The sequence below is a fragment of the Epinephelus moara genome, chromosome 3, assembly GCF_006386435.1.
Source record: "Epinephelus moara isolate mb chromosome 3, YSFRI_EMoa_1.0, whole genome shotgun sequence".
Classification (NCBI taxonomy): Eukaryota; Metazoa; Chordata; class Actinopteri; order Perciformes; family Serranidae; genus Epinephelus; species Epinephelus moara.
Window position 1 is genome coordinate 25,452,355 of NC_065508.1, and position 24,723 is coordinate 25,477,077.

At 41.5% G+C, this 24,723-nt stretch overlaps 2 protein-coding genes across 4 annotated transcripts in view; one reads left to right on the top strand and one right to left on the bottom strand.

The window, feature by feature from the left end:
* gabrb4 (gamma-aminobutyric acid type A receptor subunit beta4) overlaps positions 1-24,723 on the top strand; it is a 344,554-nt gene that overhangs the window by 9,383 nt on the left and 310,448 nt on the right. The window lies entirely within an intron of this gene.
* The window catches only part of gabra3 (gamma-aminobutyric acid type A receptor subunit alpha3), a 148,831-nt gene continuing 131,087 nt past the window's right edge, over positions 6,980-24,723 (bottom strand). For 2 of the 3 annotated variants that reach the window (XM_050034415.1, XM_050034407.1), the window contains 3 exons: positions 21,465-21,670; positions 9,936-9,974; positions 6,980-9,792 (listed from right to left, as the gene is read on the bottom strand). In XM_050034415.1, coding sequence (XP_049890372.1) covers positions 9,472-9,792; positions 9,936-9,974; positions 21,465-21,670 — 566 coding nt within the window. In that variant the 3' untranslated portion in view covers positions 6,980-9,471. The remainder of the gene's footprint in view (positions 9,793-9,935; positions 9,975-21,464; positions 21,671-24,723) is intronic. The other variant, XM_050034423.1, reaches the window with a different exon arrangement.

Genomic DNA, 24,723 nt, shown 5'->3' on the forward strand with positions numbered 1-24,723 from the left:
GCTTGAGCTATAGGGAATGTGAAGTTGATGTCAAATTTTAGGATGGGGGCACCATCTTGTGAGGAACGCGTTCTGTTACATGTGCCTGCCAAGGTGGTCAAGCATCGGTATTTGGACAAACTAATCATGACAAACGACATAAATCATATAGCTTGGCAGTGCAGATGCTGATAATGTGGTGGGCCACCACAGTAAATTTGGGACACAACTCCAGTCTGGGCGAAATAAACCCTTAAGTTATGTGTCATGCCTCTCACTGGCCTTTTACTAATAATGTAATGTCCTCCCCACCCCAGAGACTGACCTCTGGTGGCGCATGCTATGCACTACACACAATACTTCCTCAATGCAGCATCTCCTTATCAGTTTGATAGAATGAGGACCGTCTGTTTGTCGATGGTATTGCAAATCATACCATCGAGATCTCGAAATACCCTGGTATACTGTAATACTGTCATACTGCCCAAGCCTAGGAAAGGCTGCATTCCTCTTTTTGAGCCAATTAGCCAAATAAAATACAGGAAGTAAGCAGGTATAACGCCTGTAGCAGGCACAGGTATCAGAGTGTGTACCTCACAAGATGGCACCTAGGGTTGGGTCTTTTCTCGGTAATACCAATTCGGTTCGGTACTCCGTCTTGGACCGGGTTTTTTTTTTTTTTGAGACCGACTGGACCGCATACTCGGGCGGAACGTAGGCGGAGCGGACTCCGCGGAGGTCCGCCCGGTGAAAGCGGACGTCCGCAAGCCCTGTGCGCAGTATCCGCTCCGCGCACCAGTGTCACACAAGACTGCTTGGCATGTATTTTTCACATCATGGGGATTTTTCACAGACATTTTTACAGGAAACTACAACGCAGAAGTGCGCTCGACTCCGCTTATAGTACGCACGAGTCTGTGAGCACCTGTGTCTGCCTTTTCGCCAAGCGCACAGTGAGCAGGAGAGAGAGGGGGTGGGGGTGGGGCGGGGACTGAGCTAGGGGGTGCGAGTGCGAGTGCGCATGCGCCGAGGCCTCTACTGTAGCCTCGGGAGTCGATAATGGCGGACAATTTAGTCTTGAAGAAATCAAAAAATGCGCCACTATGGCAACACTTTGGCTTTGAGCCAGACGAAGGAGGCAACCCTTGTTTGCACTGATTGAGTAAGCCGCAAAATGTATTTGTAATGAATAAAAGAAACAACATGTTACTGTCACTCTGTTGTCCTAAGGTCGTTTTTTATTTTAAATTAGTCAATTGCGCCCCCAAGTGGCAAAAATCCGGTATTACCGACTTGATGCGGTTTTTCACAAAAACCGGACCGTTTTTTTTTTTCTCATACCGACCCAACCCTAATGGCACCCTGTCCCACATGGTCTGATGCACCTTCAAATTCCCTACATGTTGTGCCTTGGCTGTTCTACCTGTTTTTGTGTGTAATGCACGATAGTCCTAGATATTGTGAGTTGCAGATGCTGATGCCAAACTTCACAGAAACATCAAGAGACATTTGAATTGGCTGTGCTCTAATTTGAATGTGCGCAACATGTTTTGTTCCCTGTAGGATGTCCTCACACTGTACTGCTTGATCTTATCCCTCTCAAATCAGTGTAAACACCACAGACAAAACGACTCGCATGCAAAGCCCTGATGACAACACAAAAAGTCAGACAAAAACACTTTTCAAAATGAGCCCTTGAAGGGACATCGCACGAGTCCACCGCGTTGAGGATTTGCACCCTCGAGGCTCGGATGTGACCAAGAAGGGTCTCGTAACTCCAGCACAAAATACAACGTCCTTTTTAATCCCCATTTGCATTTGCTACATCTCATACAGTAAGAACATGAACGAGAGAGGGCAACACAAGAGTCCAGTCACTGAGCATATAGAGAGCAACTTCCCGACACAAACACAAAGTCCACTATGTTCCCGGAGCTGTCTTTGTGGAGGAAGTCTTTGATCTCTCAATGTGTAGGGACATGCAGTGAAATTGCTGGAGAGAGAACACAGTGTGTACAACTCTGCTTGCAGACAGCTGCTAATTCACAGTTAGGTTTGAAAAGTGCACACAAGGTACGGATCTTGTAAGTAGCTCGATGAGTATTATCTCTACTGTACGTCTTTAAAGTACCATAACACGTGGTGTTACAGAGCCGGGTGTAGGACAGCGGTACCTATCAGATGTAAAAATAAATGACATGACATATCAATATTCACAAAAACTATCGGAATTGATTTCACAATATCTACAAATTCACAACTTAGTAACACTATTGTGAGCAATTAGAATTGTTGCCATTTAGTTTATAACAATTTATTCAGTTAATCTATTTGTCTACAGCGTTCTACCCATCAAGAGATTTGCATCAATGCTGTCGAGGTTATGTCGTATAAAACATAATATTTAATGCCGTACTGAGTAGCATAAATAGATTCATATAGTAAGTAATATACTCCTTAATATACTGTATCTTATTGGATGATATGTATCTGCTGAAGTTAACTCTGGCCCTGTGAGGAAAGGATTTACCACATGAATAACACAATCAGAACCTAAATGGCAACAACACAGCAGAGTCCCGTTTATCAAAACTCCTCAGGAAAGATCATGATCCTGCAAACTCTTCAAAAATATTTTTAATTAAATTCTTCTTTTTAAAGTTGATCAATCATCTCTTTTTTGTTGCACTACCGTAGGTTTTGTTTGCAGTTATTAGTCTGAGCAGTTTGGATGACAGGTTCTACTATAGTTCAGCTGCAGAGTGCAGAGGTTGTGGTTGTGTGGCTCTGGAAGTGTTTTGCCCCTTTTTTGCTGCCCACAGACGCACAAGATATGTGAATAAGAAAAGGTAATACTGCATATTGCGCTCAACATATATAAATAAATACATTTAATTAATTTTGTGTGATTGGGAACTGGGTTAAAGTAGTCGTCTGACGGAGAGACTTGGGTATTTATATACAGTAAAATGATTAAGTATAGATTCATAATGATTAAGTGTATATAACATTTAAATGTTATAGACCAAACTCTCAAAAAATCTCCTGGTAAACCATTTTCGATCATTATCTTTTTTTCCAGCAGCAGTTTGTCGAGTTTGTGTTGCGGGATGAAGATGATCTTATTAGACTGATGAATAAGAGGAGCAGCTGCTGCAGAGGCTTGTCCAAGCAAACTGTCTTCGGCTATATGAATTAACAAATGGTTATGTTTCGCTTTCACTGCACTTGGCGCTCTGCTACTTGGGGTGTTTTCACGCTTGGTCCTTTTCAGCCCTCTGAGCAGACTCAGAGCAGTGACTCAGCATTATTTGCCGGTCTGAGTTCGGCCTGCTTCAAGTCCGTGATGCAGTTCCCTTAACCTGTGCACTGTGAACACAAAGCGCTCCAGGCTCGCTTTGCCCTTTGCTGTTGCATTTAGCCCTCTAGATCACATGCTATTGCGCTTGGATGCCTGAAAAAAACAGACGAAACCACATTGGCCTGTAACGCTTGCAAGGATGCAGGACGAGGAGTAGTTTGGTCCACAGATGACACTGCACGTCTCCAGATGTGAAATGCAGAATCCATCAAATGGCAACAGTGTACAGCACAGAAACCCGAAGGTTTTCTTCCAATTTTAAGTTTGTGTGGAAGCGAGGGGCTTCATAACCGCACTGCAGTGCCACGTCAAAAGAACTGAGTCCCTTTTCTGTTGGTCCACCTTTTGGTGCACTTAAATAGGACTGAGTTCGGTTTGTTTTAAAAGAAGTATATGTGAAAACCCGCATAGTTTGTGCCCAGAGTACGCTCTGCTTCAAGAGAAAGAGGGAGAGAGACATAGCTCCAAAACTATAAAACCTATATGTGATGGTGACTGCGGTGCGTCACAAATAAATTAATGTTTGGGAAATCTGCTCAGTGATTTAAAAAAAAAAAGGAAAGGATGTCTTCACATTTCTGCCTTTCTATTTTGTTCATGATTTTTATGGGGGTTACCAGGAAGATCTGAAGTCTGGCAATTTCTCTGGTTATAATGTCAGGTCAAAGTAATTCCCTCAAAGTTAAATTGAAATTATAATAGAATAAGCTAAAATGTATCCTTCAATTGAAAAAAATGTATCCTAATTCTTTTCAAAGGAATGTGTAGGAGTAAAGGCCTTCTAGGGAAAGGAAATTATTTGATTTCAAGTGGGCAGCAGCATGCTGTAATTAATATGTCTTGAAGCAGATAGACCTACGTGTATAGTTCTGTTTGTTTGTAAGTGGGTTTTATTCTAATTGAGAATATGTGGGCCTGAAGCTGAAGAAAATTCTTTGTGTTCCCATGTTGCCTCAAAGGATGTAGGCTCACATAATACTCATTTATGTATTATAAGAATATATTCATTATACTGTACATATGAGTCTATGTGACAGGGGTTATTTTATTTGGAGCTTAATACTGTATATAAGCAGAAGTAGTTCACTTTTCAATTAAAGATATAAATCTACATGCGCTGATGATGTCATTCTTTATATAGCTTTTGTATCAATTGTGTTGAAGCTCAATAAACAGATGATATTTGGCCCATTTGACTGAGGCACCATTTTGTTTTCTAAGTGAAACCCTGATGTGAATGAATGTTTGGTCATTGTGTTGCGATGTTTATGACTGGGAGGGTTGACTCACTCAGAGGATGCCTGTCTGTGAGGCAAGTGATCTCACAAATGGTGATTGAATACTCAGCGGCGGCTGCTTCTCATAACTACTTCAGTACAGTCCTTGGATCACATTACTCAGAGAATCATACATAAACATTAACACTCTGTGTCATCAGATCCTGAATTAGCAGCAGCCAGCCGGCTTCAGCAGATGTGTATCACTTTGTCTGAGATATGAATCAGTTTGTTTGAGACAAAATGATAAAAAAATCAAGTCTGAAAACGACACATGGCGCCTCGCAGTCGTCTTCACAGACACAATGAATCAATTCATGAAATATATTTGAATCAAAAAGCCATACTGTGTCTGCAGTATGATGTCTGATTGTTATTTCCCCATGGTGCTGAAAAATATGCTTTATAGAACAGATAGTTCCAGTCTTTGATTATGACTGGCTGAGCTGCGTTCAAAGCCGCTGTAAAACACTCTATAAACACACAACTGTGACCACATTACAATTTTAGTGTTACTGTGCCATTTAACCCCATCGTCATAAGGAAACGCAGAGCTAAAGAGGAAAGCCCAAATCATTTTTCATCTACCAGGATGAGAACTGTCAGAAATATACAACGCTGTCATTCAGTGAAGGCACAGAAAACCTTAAAGGTGCCGTCCAAAGAAACGGAGAGAGCCTACAGGGACTAATGTTTGCGCAACCAGGGAACCCAATGTGTCCTGTCACTTTCTCAAGAAATACACATTGCTGCTTCATCATCCAATCCACTGGCCTTTAATCTCCATCCAAAGAGGGCAACCTACACTGACGATATGTGGTTAGTTAATGACGTAACTTTAGCAAGGTTGCATGTTTTTATTTGTTGCCTATCATGCTGAATTTTATCTATTTATGTTGTCAATCGCTAGTGATATAATTTTTGTTACTTTTGAACTTATTTGGCTCCATGTTGCCACGGATTTGTAAGGTGCTGTACACATGCCGCACTTTTTGTTCCCTCAAATCCGTTGTTTTCAATATAGACGCACAACAGACACGCGCCAATGCCAGAGCGACGCCAACCAATGCACATGTGTTCTGAGCACCTATTTCTCAATGGCCCTGGGCCCTGAGATAAACAGAGTTGAACTTTTGGATTGCAGCAACGCGCACCACATGTCATGTGACGGGGAACAACCAATCTCAGCCTTCTCTCGTAAATATCCGTCTGTGATAAATATGGACAAGAAGTTGAACATTTTACTACCAAGAGCTTTACATCAATCAGCTCTGGATTTCATATCCTCCTGAGACCCTGTGTCCTCATATGAGAACATCACATTTTGGGTTTGCTTGACCTTACACTTCATTCTACTTAACTCAGACCTTTTTAGTGCCATCTAGTGGTAGTAAGAGCACAATACACTAAACCATGTAAAACAAGATGGTAGCCATCTCTACCAAGTCAGTCTGCAGCTGATCCTGACACAAAAGTGGACAAGGTCAAAAACCTGATCACATTTAATGGTTGAAACTTTGTTTATTTTACTGTCGACTCATTTTAGGACATCGGGACTTAATTATTGTTGACAATGTTTAGTGGTTTTTTTATACTTATCGGGTCCTGCTGATCCCAAATAGCTAGGAGAAATAAAAAAATGCAAACCAAACAAAAGTTTGGGTCTCAGGAGGATATAAGTAGACTATGAGATGGTGCTTGCTATAGTTGCTTAGCAACTTCAGTCGCAAGCTATCGCGCTTGAAAGTTGGCACTGAATAGGCACAAGAGCTGCACACAGTGCCCGACCTCGCATTTTCTAGGTGGTTGTGTACGGCCCCTAAAGCAGCCGGCACTTTCCAATGCGTCTGTGTGTTGCCTGGCAACCATTCCGCTAAATGTCGCTAAAGAACTACATTTCTTGGCAGAAGAGTGATTATTTCTTATCAATAAATTATTGTATTGTTTTGTTACTTTGTGTTTATTTTATGAAATATTGGCACGTGAATGTAGCAACCTTTTTATAAAAGAGAAAAGCCACCTGATTGCTTTCAACAGGGAAAAGTACACCCAGTTTGTCTTTATGAGTTTGATATGACTTTAATGAGTTCTTAACAACTCGTATCCAAAATTTAGTGTCATGATTTATCAGCCAGTGTTTGAGTTTGTGTCTAAGTGTTTATTGTTTGAAAATGAAAAATGGTTTACCAGGAGATATTCATGCTGTTCCACTTGTGTTGCAAGTCTGTAGATGGTGAACAATGTTTTGTCTAAGATCTCTATGATCTGCTTGCGTGTGGGATGAAGACTTTTGATCTGTGTTTTGATTGGATGTGATGGTCCTCAGTGTAAAATGAACTTAAACACTTCAAGAGTGGAGATGGCGGGAAAACATTTAATCGTAATGAAATAAATAAGAAATATATATTTGCATATTTAAACAATAATGACCGACAAAATAGAATCCTTCATTGCGTTTTATTTAATCTAAACCTGCAGCTTACTGGTTTTGAAATGTGACCTGAATGTGTTTTCCAATGTGGGAACTACAAACAAGAATTATACTTTGTGTGGTTAATGTTTGTAACAGGGTGTTTGTGTCAGTACACTGATTAATCTTCACATCTGTGTGCCACCAAACGAGGGTCAAAACACTTCCAGAACTCTTTGCCAGCCCTAAATGATTACGTCACATCAATATGCACAAATAATCAGAGTCTCAGTGTGTTTATGCAGATGTTGCTGAGGCTATGAGCAGGTTATTGATGACTAACTGGGATGAACTACAGAAACACTGTTACTAAGCCCTATTTCAGTGTGACAAACACCATTATTGGAGGTTGCAGACATACACGTGTACAGATTGTCATGCATTAACCTATGACTGATACATTGTACATGGTTCGTGTTATTACCACACCTTTTTAAAGAGGCCACGACACAGTTCACTCAATCTCCTATGCTTACCACCGAAGATAAAGTTTGAATCCACTGGATGTAGTGGTCATCAGAGAGTCTATAATTAAGACAATGCAAAATATCCAGAGTGCATCCGGCAGGAAAGCAACATAAATTGCTTTAGAATCATATAACATCTGTATAAACACGTACCAAATTCAACACAAAACAAAAATACAGATGTCACTTAACAAACGGGGAACAAAAGTTGGAGACGGATGCCACAGCTGGAGATGAATCAGATGAAATAATTTGATAATTACTTTGTTCTATCATGTGATCACAACAGTTAAATTAGTTTATTATTTTAGTTTTATTGGTCAGTTTCACAGCTTTTTGCAGTACATTAGTCTCCAGTGATGATAGCGTCTCCAAAATTTGTTCCGAAATACTGTGTGACTGTGACATATTGGCCTTTTGTTGTCTACTTCAAAACACAAAAACAGTACAGCATAGGTAGACAATCAAATCAACACCAATATACTCTACACAATCAAATATAAAAGGGCAAAAGTACAACATGAATCAAAATCTTGCTCATGACGAGGCAGAAATGCAGAAAGAATCATAATGCAGCCAAACAACACAGATGCGAAGACCACAAAGAAATAAAAGGCACCGGGGTGCCCGCCCACAAGAAAGAAAGAAAGAAAGAAAGAAAGAAAGAAAGAAAGAGTGTCTGGTATGATTTAATGTATAAAACATCTAGTGTTATTTGCATTTCCACGGAAAACATATATTAAACTGCGATTCAGAATTCGACTTCAGTCTGAGGTAATGGTGGTAGTTTGTTATGACTGCTCGGCTCACAGAGGCGCCGCGCCACGAGCCAAAACATAAATGCACATGATAATTGTTCTAGACTACGCTGGATCCTTTAATCTCTTTGCTTCATCTCTTCACAGGCAGAGGTCTGTTAACCTTCCACACTAATGGGCAATTTTACACTCGCTGCCCATGCCTGTGGGTGGGTGGGGTACAGCCACATACTGCAGTGCACCGCGCCTGTGGACACCAGTACATGTTTGCATGTAACGTACACAGAGACCATTGTGCGTATGTGTGCTGCAAATGTGAGCGTGTCAAAGCCTTTTTTTTTTTTTCCTTTTATGATGTGTGTGTTCACCAAGGCACATAGCTTCTCTGTCATTAAGCATACTCAGCCAGTTAAAACAATAAGAGCCACTGGGCTAGAAAATGTACAGGCAGCCCTATGGGACGCGATAGCAATTCCAGATGATACTGCATTGGGTCTGTTGAGATTCAGCGCCAAGCTGAAGGCCAGACACTGACGATTATTAATGATGTTCCTATGGAGCTATACAGGCTGCCCCCGGCTAACAGAGCACGGTAAAGCGACCGGCGAATGGCTCTCCTGGCGTTTTCTGATGCATCGCTGTGTGTCTGCGTCTGCGTGCGTGCATGCATGTTGTTAACTTGATGGATGTGTCAAAACCTTATCATCGGAAAATGAGCTACGACGAAAACTTCCAACGCATGCTCGCTCTAACTTATTATAAGCAAAGCGCAAACATGTCAAAACATAGTGGGAACACAACTGGACTACGCTACAAAACGGCAAGCAATCAAGATACAGCAAAGGGACACTTGGTTACTCACAACAGGGGGAAAGGGCCAGAGCTAAGTGTGGAGGGGACAAAGAAACTCTACACAAACACAATTTGATGTGAGAATGTGCTCCCTCCAAGGTCCACTACTATTATGTGAATCTACTGTATGTTAAAATTTGCCTTCCATCTATACAGACGTGCAAAATATCAAACTCTTAAGAAAAAACAGACACACGAAACACGCGCGCGCACACATACACACACAATAAGATGTAATGGACTTGGCCTCCTGCAAACCTGTCTACCCTCCAAAGCAAACCAGATCAAGCCTAGCATTTGGTCAAATTCAGTTTAAGTTGTTTGCCTTCATGATAGCGGGCTTCCTGTTGACATATGTGGCCCAGTAGCCTAAATTGAAGATGAAGAACAGAACTGGGAAAATGATACGTGAGATCTTGTCCACTTTGCTGACGCGGTTGTAGGACTTCTTGGCCTCTGTGTAGGGGTCATCCATTTTATGGAGATAGGGGTGTTTGGCCGCCGCTCCGGTGGCGCTCTTGGAAATGGTCGTTAAACCTTGGTCTTTCGCAACGTTGATGGCGTAGGTGGTTCCGACAATGTTGAAGGTGTTGTTTGCCTTTTTGGACAAAGTGGCGGATTCTCTTCTCTGAAAAGTAAGAAGGCAGTAAAGGTAAAGGTTGTCAGGAGCGAAGCACCAGACTCAACAATACTTCCATTTGAACTCATGAAGAGGAAATAGAAGCAACACCACGAGACACGACACACACAAGAACAAAACAAAAGCCTAACCATATCGTTAATCCTGGCCATGTTAGCCTGAAACGGTTCCTGAAAAGAAAAGTAGAAAAGAAAAAAAGTTTACCAATTATATTAAAATTACCCAACTTACAAACTCTATTCATCAGTATCGTACTTTTAAACACTTTACACTATTAATGTTGTCAATTAAAATCTGCATCATACAAATTTGAATTGCAGAAAAAAAGGTCATGATAAAAATCCATGACAAAATGACGAAATGAATCAGGCTGGTAAAATTTAATTTTTTAGGGGGCTTTAATGGCATCTAGTGGTGACGGTTGCAGATAGCAACCAGCTCAAACTTCTCCCGGTTAGAATTCCTTCTCTGTTCACTGATCAGAAGGTTTTTACCGGGAGCCAAATTATCTGCAGAGGTCTCTTCCTCTCCAAAACAAAAAAAAAAAGCAGGTGAATAAAAATTAAATAAACAAACAAAAACCCACACAGACTAAAGCAGTTTTAAATTATAAATCAGTGTGTCTCTGACGCTTTTTGGGCCGCTAGCCCAGTACCTGCAAATGTGTGCTCACCTTTTTTCTCTGATAGCTTAAGATCCAGATGTACAGATTTCTTACTCTCCAAAAAAAAACGGATCCGGTGATTTAAACCGGTAAACACACTGAATAAAGCAGTTTCATGTTATAAATCAGGGTTTCTCCAACGCTGTTTGACACGTCGTAGACAGGTCCTTAGCCAGGCACTTGCTAAGTTGTGCTCACCTTTTTTTCTGACTTATGGCCTTTGCACACTGAGTCTTTTTTTTTTTCGTCCAAAATTGTCACACATCTAAAAATAAATACAACCTTTGTGTTAATCATGGTTCGCACACTGATTTAGAAACTTTCGAACGTCTTTAAAAAATCTTTAAAATTAAAGGTTTTTTTTCGCATCCATCAAAATGAGTTGTTTGACCAAGAACAAGAATCAGTGAAGAAAATGTGGTGGTGGGACACAGCGGCGACAAAACTGAGGAATGTGTGTTTTAATTGTGTCATGTAATGCAAATTTTTGCAACGAATAAAACAATTAAACGCATTGGAATCGGTGTGCAAGGTTTCTGTACGTAACGTTTTTCAGATGATGGATTAAAAAAAGCATCTTAAAAAAACACTCGGTGTGCAAGGGCCTTTTAGATCCAGGTGTTCAGGAGGTTTTTACCTGGGTTCGAAATATCCGCAGAGTTCTCTTTCTCTCCAAAACAAAAACATCTGGTCATTTAAACCAGTAAAAACACTAAATAAATTCACGTACAAACAAATCTATGTTTTTCCGATGCTCTCCTCACGGAGGGACTGCCAACCATGGTGGCCAAAGCGAAAACACAAACGGCCCTTTCTAGAGCCAGTGTTTGGTTTGCCCAATCTTGGCTACTGTAGAAACACAGCGGTGAAACATGACAGGACCTGTTCCCTATGTAGACATACATGGCTCATTGTAAGGTAACGAGAACCGAACGACTCTTCGTTCAGGTGATTATACATGAAAGAAAACATTTATCATATTCCATTTCTGCCAATATATCCCCCTAAATCCTCAACACTGGACCTTTTAACAGTGTGGAAATAGGGACAAGAATATATTGTATCACTGCAGAACTAGGCTAACTGTAGCAGCAGCAGCAGCAGCAGCGCAGAGCATGATCAGAAACAAAGCAAAATAACAGTGCCTGAAAACTTGTCTGACAAACTGTATCAATGAGAGCAGCCAGGCCTCTTCAGGCAAACAGCTTGCGATAAAACAAACACGACAAGGGCTGCGTGTGATAACGCTGGCTGGAGAAGCTGCCGTCTTCCTACTACTAATCATCAGGCTGTCTTTCATATTGAAATCGCACAGGGAGGCAGAATTTTATTTACTAAATTGGTGCGCTCAGATAGCTAAACTTGCATCACCAGAGGATCCTGTCAGCCTCAAAGAGCACAGTGCAGTGCACAAGGTAACTGTGAGGGAACAAGTAGGGCACCAAGATTGATCACCGGGCACCGTTTTAGTTTCCTGTGTGGCATGCACTTGGGTAATTTTCTTCACACCATTCATCCCCACTGTGGCCACTTTAAGATCCGCAGCCAAACTAAAGCACTGTGTGTCATGTAGAGTGTTTCACTTTCAGTGCTCCCTGTTTTCACTTTCGCTTTGAGCCCAGCTTTAATTTTTGCTCCACTTTTTTCAGCTTCATTTAATTTTCCTTCCTTTTCCTTTGACTCCGTCTTTTAAATTAGCATAACTAATGTCCCCTCTTTCGCCTCCTCCAAAATGCTTCACGGTTGCATCTCTTTCTGCACACAGCTCATCACCAAATGTTTTGTTTGGTTTTTATCCTCAACATTCACAAAGCCTCACAAAGGGAGGCAGGAAATGGCTTTCCATGTGACAAGACATGTGCCATGTGTTCAGTTTAGCTGCAATTAATAGATTCGTTTTCAACTGTTAAATTTATCAGCCACTAATTCGATAATTTATTGATCAGTTTGAGTAGTTTTTATGAAAAAAAAAATCTACTAATTGATTGATTAATTGGGAAAATAATCAACAGATCACTTGACAATGAAAATAATCTTTAGTTGCAACCCTAGTGTTCAGTGTCTTGAGCGAACTAGACCACTGTGTCGCTGTCATGTTCAGGGAGACCATTTTTAAATCTCACGTGACAAGCAGTGGAATAGCTGTAGCAGTAGACATCAGTGATGTTATAAAGTCGTTGTTAATAGGGATGCGTGTGAAAAATTCTGCGCTGATACAGTTTTTTAAAATTACAATTTGGCCAATAGCCAATATTGATGTTTTTTTATTGTTGTTTATTTTGTTTTTGCTGTTATTTATCCCTGCTGTTATGCCAGGGAAACAAATAAATCTTAATTATGAAATAACAACTTAAGGGCCATTTCATAGTCGACGCAAAGGCACGCAGACACGAACACATTGGGACGCATTGAGATGCATTGGCCGCCATGATGCGTGCTTGCGTCTCAAAATGTGTTGTCCATTTTTTTGATATGTGACGCAGCGACACGTGTAATACCGTGCGTTGCCAGCGGGGGTGATAATGCAACCAACGTACTTGAAATTAACCACTTTTTGTTATTCACAGAAGAAGCAGGTATGAAATATGGCGGACGAGGAGGAAAAACTTTGCGAACTTGTACAGGCACACCCCCATTTATATGACAGTTCTTGTGCCCTGCACTCTAATAAAATAGCAGTAATAGCTAGCCGGAATGTACCAGTGACTCTGCTACCCCCTATTACGCAAGCGATGTATTGCATTCAAGTGTCGCCCGCGTCGCTTGCGTTCAATGTGTTGACTATGAAAGGAAGTGCGTTGCTCGCGTCGCTTGCTCGCGTTGTGTGCGTCGACTATGAAACGGCCCCAACTCTTTTAAGGTCATTCAGTCCTTCAAGACACTATCTTTGAATTAGCATGAATGAAAATCATCTTTTAAAAAAGTAACTGCTTCAAAAGCCTTCAACTACATACAGTATATCATAATTCCCTCTCCAAAATTTATTTTTATATTTTTTTTAGATATTTTTTGGGGCATTTTGGCCTTTAATTAATAGGACAGACAAGCGTGAAAGGGGGAGAGAGAGAGAGGGAGTGACATGCAGCAAAGGGCCACAGGCTGGAGTCAAACCAGGGCCGCTGCGGCAGCAGCCTTGTACATGGGGCGCCTGCTCTACCACTAAGCCACCAGCGCCCCCCAAAATTTATTTTATATTGCTGTGAGAACATCACAGTTTCACATATTTCTCCTTCAAACAACTGTATTTATTCAAGTTTCTCACCAAAAACAAAAATTTATGAGACTACATTTGAACAAATCATGAGAACGATATAATTGACCTGGCCCAGATCTCAATTTCCTGAACGGAGCTTGAATCGATCATAATTTAACTCACTGCAACTTCAGTCAGCAGTTAGCTCCAGCCACTGGTTGCCTGCAGCTAGTAGCTAACGTTAATTAGCTCTACTCCTGCCATTCATGTCAACACAGACAGATTTGTTGTTTACAATGAAGCATTATCAGGGAAACAATAGGGTGCATCCCTTGATGCTTTAATAATAAGTTTCCTGTGTCCTTTTCCTCCCAAGGCAATGACGCCGGGAGGCTGTTAGCCTGAATCCCTGCTTTTTAGCATGCACAAAATTGATGTGACACAACAGCCATCGGTGAACATAATTTTATTTGCTGACAGGCCGATGATAGTCAACAAGGCATCAAACTATTGACTGATACCAATGTTTGGCCAATAAAATGGTGCATTGAAATAGAATGAGAGCAAAAAGGGCATTTTCTTTCACGTCAACATGGCAAGATGATTAGAGTGGCGACCATTTTTAAGTTTCCCATTTCAGAGAACTGTGACTGTCGCAGTTGGCCAACCTTCATATAAACCAACTTGCCGCAAGTCGCCAACTCACTAAGGTGTGGTTTTGCAGTAATAAAAAAACAAGTGGCGAGTATGAAGCACGGAGAGGCGTCTTGTGTGCACTATGTCGGTTGCCTTGCTGCTGGAGAGGGATCTTTGGTCATGTTTGGTTGTGTTATTCACATCTCTTACGTCAGATGTTGGTGAGATTTTAGCTGAGTTTTTTGTCCATTGGCTTGGTAACACATCAGGACACACAGATGTTGATAATTACGAATGTGATTATAGGCCCAGGCTACATGATGAGCAACTGGCAAAACACTTCAAGGCCCCACTGACGACTGACAACAATTTTCTTTTGAACTAGTCAGATGATCTCGGCAAACAGTTCAATGTCTGTTTTACTCTCATTCTATCTCTATAGCTGTCCAATCTGTCCACAGTGATGGAGACAGCAGGACTGAGGAGGAAATACATTCATTGTGATGAGTGTTTCCTCCTCAGGTGAGCAGGAGAACAGGGGGAGGGTGATTCTTCAAACTCCTCTGCAAGAACAGCAAGGGTTGTTGAGAGCTAACAAACCTCACAGACTGTTGATTGCATTAAGCAGAGAAATGGTTAGTCGCTGCCTGAAGGGGTCTATCTCAAGTCAATTAGTACACGGAGAGAAAGAATTGCACTGATGCCCCCTGGGTGACCAGATACTTTCCCAGGATATCGATTCAAACACCACCACGAGCCTCCTCTGTCACAGCGATGGCTTGCATCAGCAGGAAAGGCGAATCGCTACCATAACGTGTTATATGACCTTAATCATAGCCCCCTAAACTCTTCAGTCCTTGGCATTAGGGATGTTCTTTGCCCAGTAACCTGACAAACAAGCCAAGCAAAGTAATTCTATTTTCGCTGTTTAGCTGGGCTGTCGTCTGCAGTAATTTATATGGTCTAATTATTGGGGAAACCACATGTGGCACTGGGCTCTGTGCGTGTTGTTATGAACCTAATGTGACACAGCACATACTTTACCTCCGGCCAAAGATTCTTGCGCACTATTCAAAGTCATTTGGCTCGCTGCAGGCACAAATACCCCCCCAAATACAACGCATCTATTGACCTTGTCTTTGTAACTTCTGCAAATTGTTGCATCAGAATTTCTTTATGAGTGTGATTAAGTGTCCTGGGGGTAATTGTGCCTCGCTGTGTCCTGCTGTGTGGAGAACAGCATGTGCATGTGTGCGTGTAACTGAACCTTGTGACAGTCTGTCCCTGTCTAAGATTGGAGATGAGGTGTTGGCATATTTAATAGCCTCAAGTATATGAGCATGTGGTTGTATGAGCGTGCAGAATGTGTTTGGGGAGCCACAATGTCCCTGTTTGTGTGTGTATGTATTTGAGTGGCAGTTGCACTACCGACGTTTTTGTAAATCTGGTAGTTGTAGAGATGGCCTGAGCTTGACGTCGTCACTGCAGGTTGTGTTACAGGTAACTGAACTCTCCAACCCAACCGCCAGCAAAAAAGTGTTTTGTGTGGCATTGTACATTCTGCAAACCATAGATACATTACATTTGCACAGTATTACTTAGCATATATGTTAAAACTTTATGTTTCTTCATGTTTCAACAGCACTGTGGTTAACATGGTGAGGTTGAAGCACAAAAAACTTTTGGTTAAGATTAGAAAAAGATAATGTTTGGGCTTAAAAGGCCCAGTTTTGCTGTCACAATAATGGCTGAAGAAGTCGTCAATGTCTTTGTAAAAACAACCACTTTTTGTAGCAACATCCCAGCAGGAAATGCAGCAATGTCTCTGTAAAAAGAAGTCGCTTTTCGTAGCACTATAGCGGCAAGAAACACACAAAAAGTGGTTTGTAAAAACAACCATTTTATCGGTACTAGCCGGTAGAGGTGGCAATCACCGGATGATCCTCGATACGATACGATACGATACGATTCGATACTATCACGATACTTAGGTCATGATATGATATTTTTGCTATATTGTGATATATTGCGATTTATGATCTTTTTCCCAACTACTAACAAGTTATTTCCCCAAAGGAAAGCTTTATCAACATCGGTTTACCTCATAAGATAAAGTTGTCAGTCTGTTCTTCTGACTTAAGTCATATTAATTGCAGCAAAATGTGATGCAAAGCAGACAGACTGACCAACACCATCATAAATCCTGTAAGAAATACTGCATACATGACAAACTGAACTGTTGGCAGATTTAATGCCCTCTGTGAGGCCAGATTAAGCATGTGGGCAAAACACTTAACATGCAGGTGTCCCGCTAACTGAATGGCAACACCCATGTCAGATTGTATGTTACAACCACAATCCCCCATTCTTGTGCTGCATTTTGCAGGAGATCTGCAATGGTATGACTTTTGCGTACTGCTGTAGTTTGGACAACATGACACAGCAGTCGCCAGTCCTCTGTGAGAGAACGTGCAGTTATAGTCATATATAAATCCACTGACTTTGACGTCCAGTCGTCACAAATTATCCCCAGCGGAAAAACAGTGACAGATCTCGAAAAACACCCATGTGTGGTGACTACAAAGCTGCTGGAAACACAGCAATGACGTGCTAAAAATGATACTGTTCACCATCCCCTTAACCTCTTGATGACAAAATCATCTCATATACTACATCACTTAAGCAATATTGATATGATACGCATGAAAAGTACAAATGTAACGTGGTCATGGTTGGTTCAATAACAACATTTTCTGCTTGCACCTGGGATGAAATGTCTGATGTTTGTGATGGTTGGCCAAAATACAACCACCTCATCTTGCTACATTAGGAAGGTTATCCCTGATCACAGCAGAGGAAGCTTGCCAAGAGGCAAACAATCGTGAACAATGACACCTCCAGCTCAAGCCAAAATGGGTCGGAAAACTTATCAACAAAGGCAATAATAAGGCCTCCCGCAATGACAGCTAAAGTTTGTTTTTTTCCACCTGAGTGCACTGAATTCCCATTCATAACATGGCTACAAAAAGTTTAGTCAAACCTAGCTGTCGCAACTTCCCTGTTGTTCAGAAAAATGAGCACTGTCATGCTGAAATGTGACTGCTAGGATTGATGATGACAGGCTGCGTCTCCGCCATTTTCTAACAAATTATTATGTTGAAAATATCTGTGGATGTCGTTGTTTGTGCCGCTGCAGGTGTGAAGCATAGATGTGAAACGGTGATTTCTCCTCGGCTCCAGCAGTGAAGCCCGTCACACAATGAGCCAGTGCTCCCGCGTCTGCTGATGAAACCAGCACATAATATCGAACACAGTAGTGTCCAATCATGTGTCACGGAGTGCCGAGAATACGCAGGCTTTCATTCCAACCGAACTCCCCACCGGCTAATTTCAGTAATAAGCACACCTTCAGCTGGCGAGGGGAGAACTAATTAAGTAGATCGCTTGTCAAACAGAACGTTAGGCGACAAAAAGGGAAGAAAATGGCATAGAAACTCCATAACCAGCCAAGTAAATTAGTGCACATTGACTCGTCTACAGCTCACCATTTCGGTCTTTAAAAAGAAGGAGCCTGGGGGCAATGAAGTCATCCTTTGGTTCCAGTAAGGGTGGTGGCTGAAACCCTGCCTCAGATGACTGGGTAAGGTGTTTTCAGAGGGACTAAAAAATGCTCTTTCCTTCTACTTCCTCCTCCTATAGGTTCATTTTTCACTGTAAATATTTCAAAATGGTAAAAAGCAGTGTGTAGTCTGATCCCTTTGCTTTCCAGTAGCTCATTCTAGTGGGGAGTGCGATGGGAGAGCAATGTCTCCTTCTGTGACCCCATTCTTTTTTATCTATCATGACAACTGCATGCTCAGCACAGCCCCCGAGAACGCAGCCCAGGCTGTTGCCATTAAGACGAGGCATCAAAAGAGGGAAAAAAATAAATGAATAAAAAAAAAAAGCTCCTCTCTGCTGCAATGTAACGCTGCAAATTATCCTCACTGACTGAAAAGTTCCATGGCAGCAATATGCATTCCTGCCAGTCACTCAGAGGACCAAATGTCAGACTGTAAAAAAAAAAACTGGAGAGGCTGTACTGATTGTGTCAAACAGTTTGTACATTAGTAGCAGAAAATAGATTTGTGGCACTGTCTGCCGCAGTAGAAGAAATATGGTTCTCCTTATGTTGTGTCTGTGGCTGTTAGAAGTATTCCAGCATTTTATGTGCTAGCAGCAACATAATGGCAGCTTTGACCTAGCCAGTATTTACCATACAGGACAGTTTCTTAATGCTTCAAATGCGATTTTTATATAATTCACAAGCATAATACGAAACCCAGAAGGCCATCATTTTAATACTTCTTTTGTATGTTGCCACTGTTCATATGTGCCAATCCATTTAGAGTGTGAAAATGCCTCGTGAATGAATCCATTATACGTAGTTTAGCTGTTCAATCAGTAATTCACCTTAGCCTGCTTATGTTGTCTGTCTTGACCAGATTTCACATAAAAGTAGTTTTTGAAGGAGCTCTATACAGTATTCAGAGCGAATCTATGATTTGTATGTTGTCTGCACAGAGCTCTCAACATGGAGGTGGCTGAGCAGGTGGCCAACAGCTAATGGTGCTAACAGCATGAAGAGTGCTAACAATGGCAACAGTGCTGGCAGTACTGATCTGAGCAGGAAACGCAGCGATGTCTCTATCAAATCAACCGCTTCTTGTAGCACTATCCCAGCAGGAAATGCATCGATGGGTCGCTAAAAAAACACCAACGTATGGTGGCTGAGATACTTTGTCTCTCTTTCATCGCTTAAAAAACAACTGGTTTGCCTTGCCACCATCTTGCCTTGATCTCCCGCCATCCGCCACCCCCCCCCCAGCTGTCAGCTCTCAGCTCATGTACATGTCATCTGAACTATGTCACTTTAGAAGCATTGATATGAGGCATATGTAGCATACAATTGTAAAATATCAGTGGTTTGACGAAATGTACATCAGCATTTTATTCTGACGACTGGGTTGGTGTGAGCACACTGCACAAGGCGGCAGTTAGCTAGCCAGCGGGATCCACGAACACGTTCTCATCCCATGTTGTCAACTACCACTGCTTTGTCAGTGGTCTTTAATGGTAAATATTACATGCTAGCATGTGGTTAGGTTTGGAAAAAAAACAACATGGTTTGGCGAACACCAGACTCCCGGATGAAAGTCCAGGGTTTGTTTGACCAATCCACCGTCCCTCACCCCCACCTGTTCCAGCTCCTTATATTACATCGTTACTGGCAGCGTTACCGCCGTATTATACTGCAGTGACAGGTGCTGTCCTGCCTTGTTATGAACTGACGCCCTCCGTCTAGTGTCAAACTGCCGCGACAGGTGCCGTCTGGCCAACTGGCGTAACACCCAAAAGGTTAAGTCCAGCTCAGTACCTACTCACACCGCCTGCAAAAGTGGCTTTTGTGTCTGACGCTGAAATCACTGGCAAAGCGGCGGTATGGGCAACTTCGGAATGAGAATGGGCTGGATACACACACAGAGACTTATATGCACTAACAGGCTGGACCATCTACCACAACAATAAACTGAGAAGCCTGGATTAGAACACACACAGAGGTAGTGTCACTTCATTCCCTAATCAGGGCGGCAATATTCCACTTAGTATATTAAGGCTCTGGATGTCATATGGTGCTCCTTTAAGCCCAGTGAGACTTTTATCTGCTTAGAAAAAAGAAAAGCTAAGAAAATAATTAAATATAAAGCAAGGTAATGAAGGTATACATTTCCTTGTGCTTCAGTTTCTAACATGGTTGTGTTTGCCAGCTCTCTTGGAGCCAGTGAACTGTGTGACTTTGTCTTCTCAGCACCATGCTTAGCTAACTGAAATCGAAAAACATTTGTTGGAACCGTTAATTATTATTTTAGGGATGTGAATATAAATACCGGTTATGACAGGAGGACACATTTTATAGACTACTTCTCAGCAGTGTCAATCAAACCACAGTTGGCTATCGACACCTGATTCTGTCAATCACGCCATCCATACAAATTGGGAAAATCATTTATTTGTTTCCATCAATACTGGAACAACTGAGCCTCTTTGAAGCTGTATGCATTTCATACATTCAACACAGGACCAAGTACTTTCATTTTGATCATTGCCTCTCAGTACCCGTTTTCATTTGATGTGATCACTTATAAAACATCATANTTCTGTCAATCACGCCATCCATACAAATTGTAAATTTGTTTCCATCAATACTGGAACAACTGAGCCTCTTTGAAGCTGTATGCATTTCATACATTCAGCACAGGACCAAGTACTTTCATTTTGATCACTGCCTCTCAGTACCCGTTTTCATTTGATGTGATCACTTATAAAACATCATAGAAACTGTGGTAAATTTAACCACATGAGGGACTTCTCAGGTTTTATTTATGTGACTTCATCACCGCTTCAGAGAGCAACGTCATATTTGGACCCCTTCATCCTTCAAATAAAAACCAGTCCTTAAACTAAGTTAAGCACCAAAAAACTCACCGTCACTCGGCGTCCTCATAAACACAAACAGCCCAGACTATTGACAAATTAAAAATCTGCAAGCCGTGATTTATTAGATTTCAAGCCTAGAATAAAAATATCTGCCTCGGGTGATTCATTTTAGATAATGCATGCTCACTTTTTAATCAGTCTGTCTGTAATGTGCAAACTAGATCTAAGGGGGGCATTTTTTTGGGAGGAAAATGAGCTTACACAGACTTTAGGATGAGACATATGCTGCCATCATAAATCAGGGACACTGTCTCAGGGAGTTTACCTCTTGTTTCTGCTCTCACTGTTCCGCCCCACTGTCCCTGTTCCATTTGGCTGTTAATGAATAAATAAAAGCCCTCTTTATAGTCTTTATAGAGTACTCCGGGCTGCTTTAAGGAGGGAACTTTCTATCACTGTTTCCAAAGTGCAACTTGCCCACATCACTCCTCCAGTATAAAACAAGGACGTTCTCAGCAACTATGAGCATTTTAACAAGGTTAACAAATCATAAGACATCTGCAGAAAAAAAAAAAGCGGAAAGGAAACTCCTGTCTTAAAAACTGTGTTGCATTTTTTTTGGTTTAGCAAAAAAGTGTGGCCGTGTCACATTCTTTAATAAGAATAAATATATAAATGAGATTTACTCACCCTTATTTCCATGCCCTCTTTTTTCCCATCCCACGCCCAGCTGCGCTTGGTGAAGTAGTTGACTGTGGCAAACTCAATCAAGGCAGAGAAGACAAAGGCATAGCACACGGCCATGAACCAGTCCATGGCAGTGGCATAGGCCACCTTAGGGAGGGAGTTTCTAGCACTGATGCTCAGGGTGGTCATGGTTAGGACAGTGGTGACCCCTGAGGATGAAATGAAAACATTAGTAACGGATCCTCTTTCTAAGCAAACATGTAAAGGACAGTTCAGTATTTTTTACAACCTGGGTCAAACTTTTCAAAGGTTGTGTCATCATGGGTGTCTTTTGGAAACCAGGAAGCCATTTCAGTGTAAGTTACGACTATAATTTATTATTTTAGAAAAAGATTTCGTATGTCCCGATACGTATGTATACGTATACTGACTATTCTGGCCCACAGTCCTCTGCCTAGTGGAAGATAGATCTCATCGGTTTAACCACAGACAAATGACAGCTCATTGACAGCTGATAGAAGCAGCAGTGACTATAATTAATCACTCAATCAAAAACAGTCTGCCATGTATGCTGTTATGTGATCATCCACATTAAAACTACTGACACATGAAGTGAATAACATTGCCACTGTGTAATATTAATCTTGGGTCCTGGCATTCATGGGGATGCCACTTGACATGCCCTAACCACCCAAACACTGCTGCAGACCAAGGACACCCCCTCATGGCAACAGCCAGGATAATGCACGATGCCACATTGCAAAAACTGCTCAGTAATCACCCGAGAAATGTGACAAAGAGCTCAAGGCCTTGACTTGGCCTCCAAAGTCCCCAGATCCCAATCCAATTGAGCATCTGTGGGACTTGCCGGTACTTTAGAGGCCCCATGTCCATGCATTGACGGGTCAGAGCCAAATCTGATCCACGCTGAGGCCTCCTTGGTTGTCCTGGGTTGTCTGGCACCAGGGCATTGGCGGCAGATCCTTTGGGGCCTATGGGTGTCGAGGTAGTGCCTCCATGGATCTGACTTTATCCAGCTCTTTCCACACATGTTCAATTGGATTGGGATCTGGGGACTTCGGAGGCCAGGTCGACAGATTCGCATGAATGGCAGGACCCAAGGTTTTCCAGCACATCAGTGGTCAGTGGTCTTATTGTTTTGGATGATCAGTGTAACTAAAAAAGTAAAACTACACGCATTGCAACGTAACAGCAGCAGGGCTGTCCAGGTCGACCTTCATCTCTGGCCATTGGTGAATGGCTTTTTGTTTTATCTCAACTAACAAAATTGAATGGTGCATAAACGTACACTGGTCCAGTCTTGCAGGTTAAAACTACAAGGAACTAGCTTCTGTTTTGGGCTGCACTTGTGTTTAACGGTTTAATGCATGTGTTTTCTGGCATCAATATATGCCCTTATAAAGCTGTGTCAAAGGTCCAAAATATATACAGCAATAAACATTGAATATAAGTCCATAAAGCCCATTTTAAAAAGACCCAAGATGTAAAAATACTAAATTTCCTTCGTCTTGAACACAAAACGAGACAGACATGCCTACTGAGAGCCATCTCAAGTGCACCATTATGTGCAAAGGTTGGCTACAGTGAAGGCTTTAAATTATAATACATGTGAAAGTGAAAATAGACCTCCATCTGAGCAAATAATTTCACATCCTGGCCTTTGCATTCAGTGCTGCAGCCCTGCAGGGAATGAAATGTGGGTCGGACAATGGCCGCCCATCCAACCACATAAAAGCAATCACTTCATCTGTTCCAACCTATCTCATCTGATGGAGAAATAGATTCACAGTGAGCTCTTCAAATGAATATTGTGTTGCAGAACAGAGGGGTCAACTTATCTCAGCGAGTCGTGGCGGAGAAATTAGAATTTGTGACAACAAGATTGATGGGTAACTATTCGAATTCTTTAAGGACACATGAACTTATTTTCTGGTCCTGCAGTTTGCATAACTTGACTTTATTCCAGCATTTGAAGTTTTTGATATATTTGTAGTTAGTATGGTGTTATTCCTCACAGGGGAAAGTAGTCTTTATGGGGACAGTGTTAAAAAACGTTGCTGATGAATTGCTGTTGAATAATTTGACAATTTTGAGGTGCTTGTGGTATCACTGACGGCATCCTTAAAGCAAAGTAATATCAAAGATTTTAATTTAAATAAAGGTCTGTTTAGTCACTATCCATCTCCAATTGGGGTATCACAATGGCTAATGTAAACCAAACATTTTCTACTGCCGCAGCTTCACATTAACCCTTTGAAACCTGGAGCGACTTCACTTTTCTTGTGCTGCTTTCAGACGCCTTTTGCAAGTATTTAAAAGCCTTTAACTGGTGAAGCACAAGTTGGCTTTTATTATGAAGCAGTCACAGGAAATGCAGTGTGTTTTTCAGTTCAGTGAGTTGTTCTACACCAAAAATGTGTCCACAAAACAGGGCAATGGTCATTTTTGGCATACTTTGATCAGCATGTCATGATACCAGAAATTTTGTAGTTGATACCAATCCAAGTGATATTCTACAATTCTCGATGCCCAATTCAAAACTATGGTAGAAAACAAAAACAAAACACTAAATTCCATGGACTTAAACACTTCTTTATTTAAAACATTATTTAAATTTGATCATGAATCCCTGATGATCTGCCTCGAACGCAAAGTGCACGTCTGTGTGGGTTCATGAGATTTTGTGGGCGAGGAAACATATGCTAATACGTAGCCTCCATTATAAGAACATATCTCTCTTCTATTATTATTGTTGTTTAGCACTTGTACATACAAGATGCATGGTTGGTGAGTTTTACCCAAAATTTGCCTTTTTTTCTGGTCACTAAGAGTTGAAAAATTGCAGTGCAGTGCACAGCCCAGAATAGACATTCTGTTAGCTAGCCTTGAGAAAAAAACACATTTCTTTTCAACGAGTCCATGCTGAGCTGTGGCTGCAGCTGCATTTGTCGCTGTCTTTCACGTATTTTTCTTCTGTGCTGGTGGGCCTGCTTCTTCCTTTGGCATTAAACGGCAAAATACAACACTTGTAAGTATACAGTGGTGTGAAAAAGTGTTTGCCCCCTTCCTGATTTCTTACTTTTTTGCATGTTTTCCACACTTAAATGTTTCAGATCATCAAACAAATTTAAACATTAGTCAAAGATAACACAAGTAAACACAAAATGCAGTTTTTAAATGAAGGGTTTTATTAATGAGGAAGAAAATAATCCAAAGCTACATGGCCCTGTGTGAAAAAGTG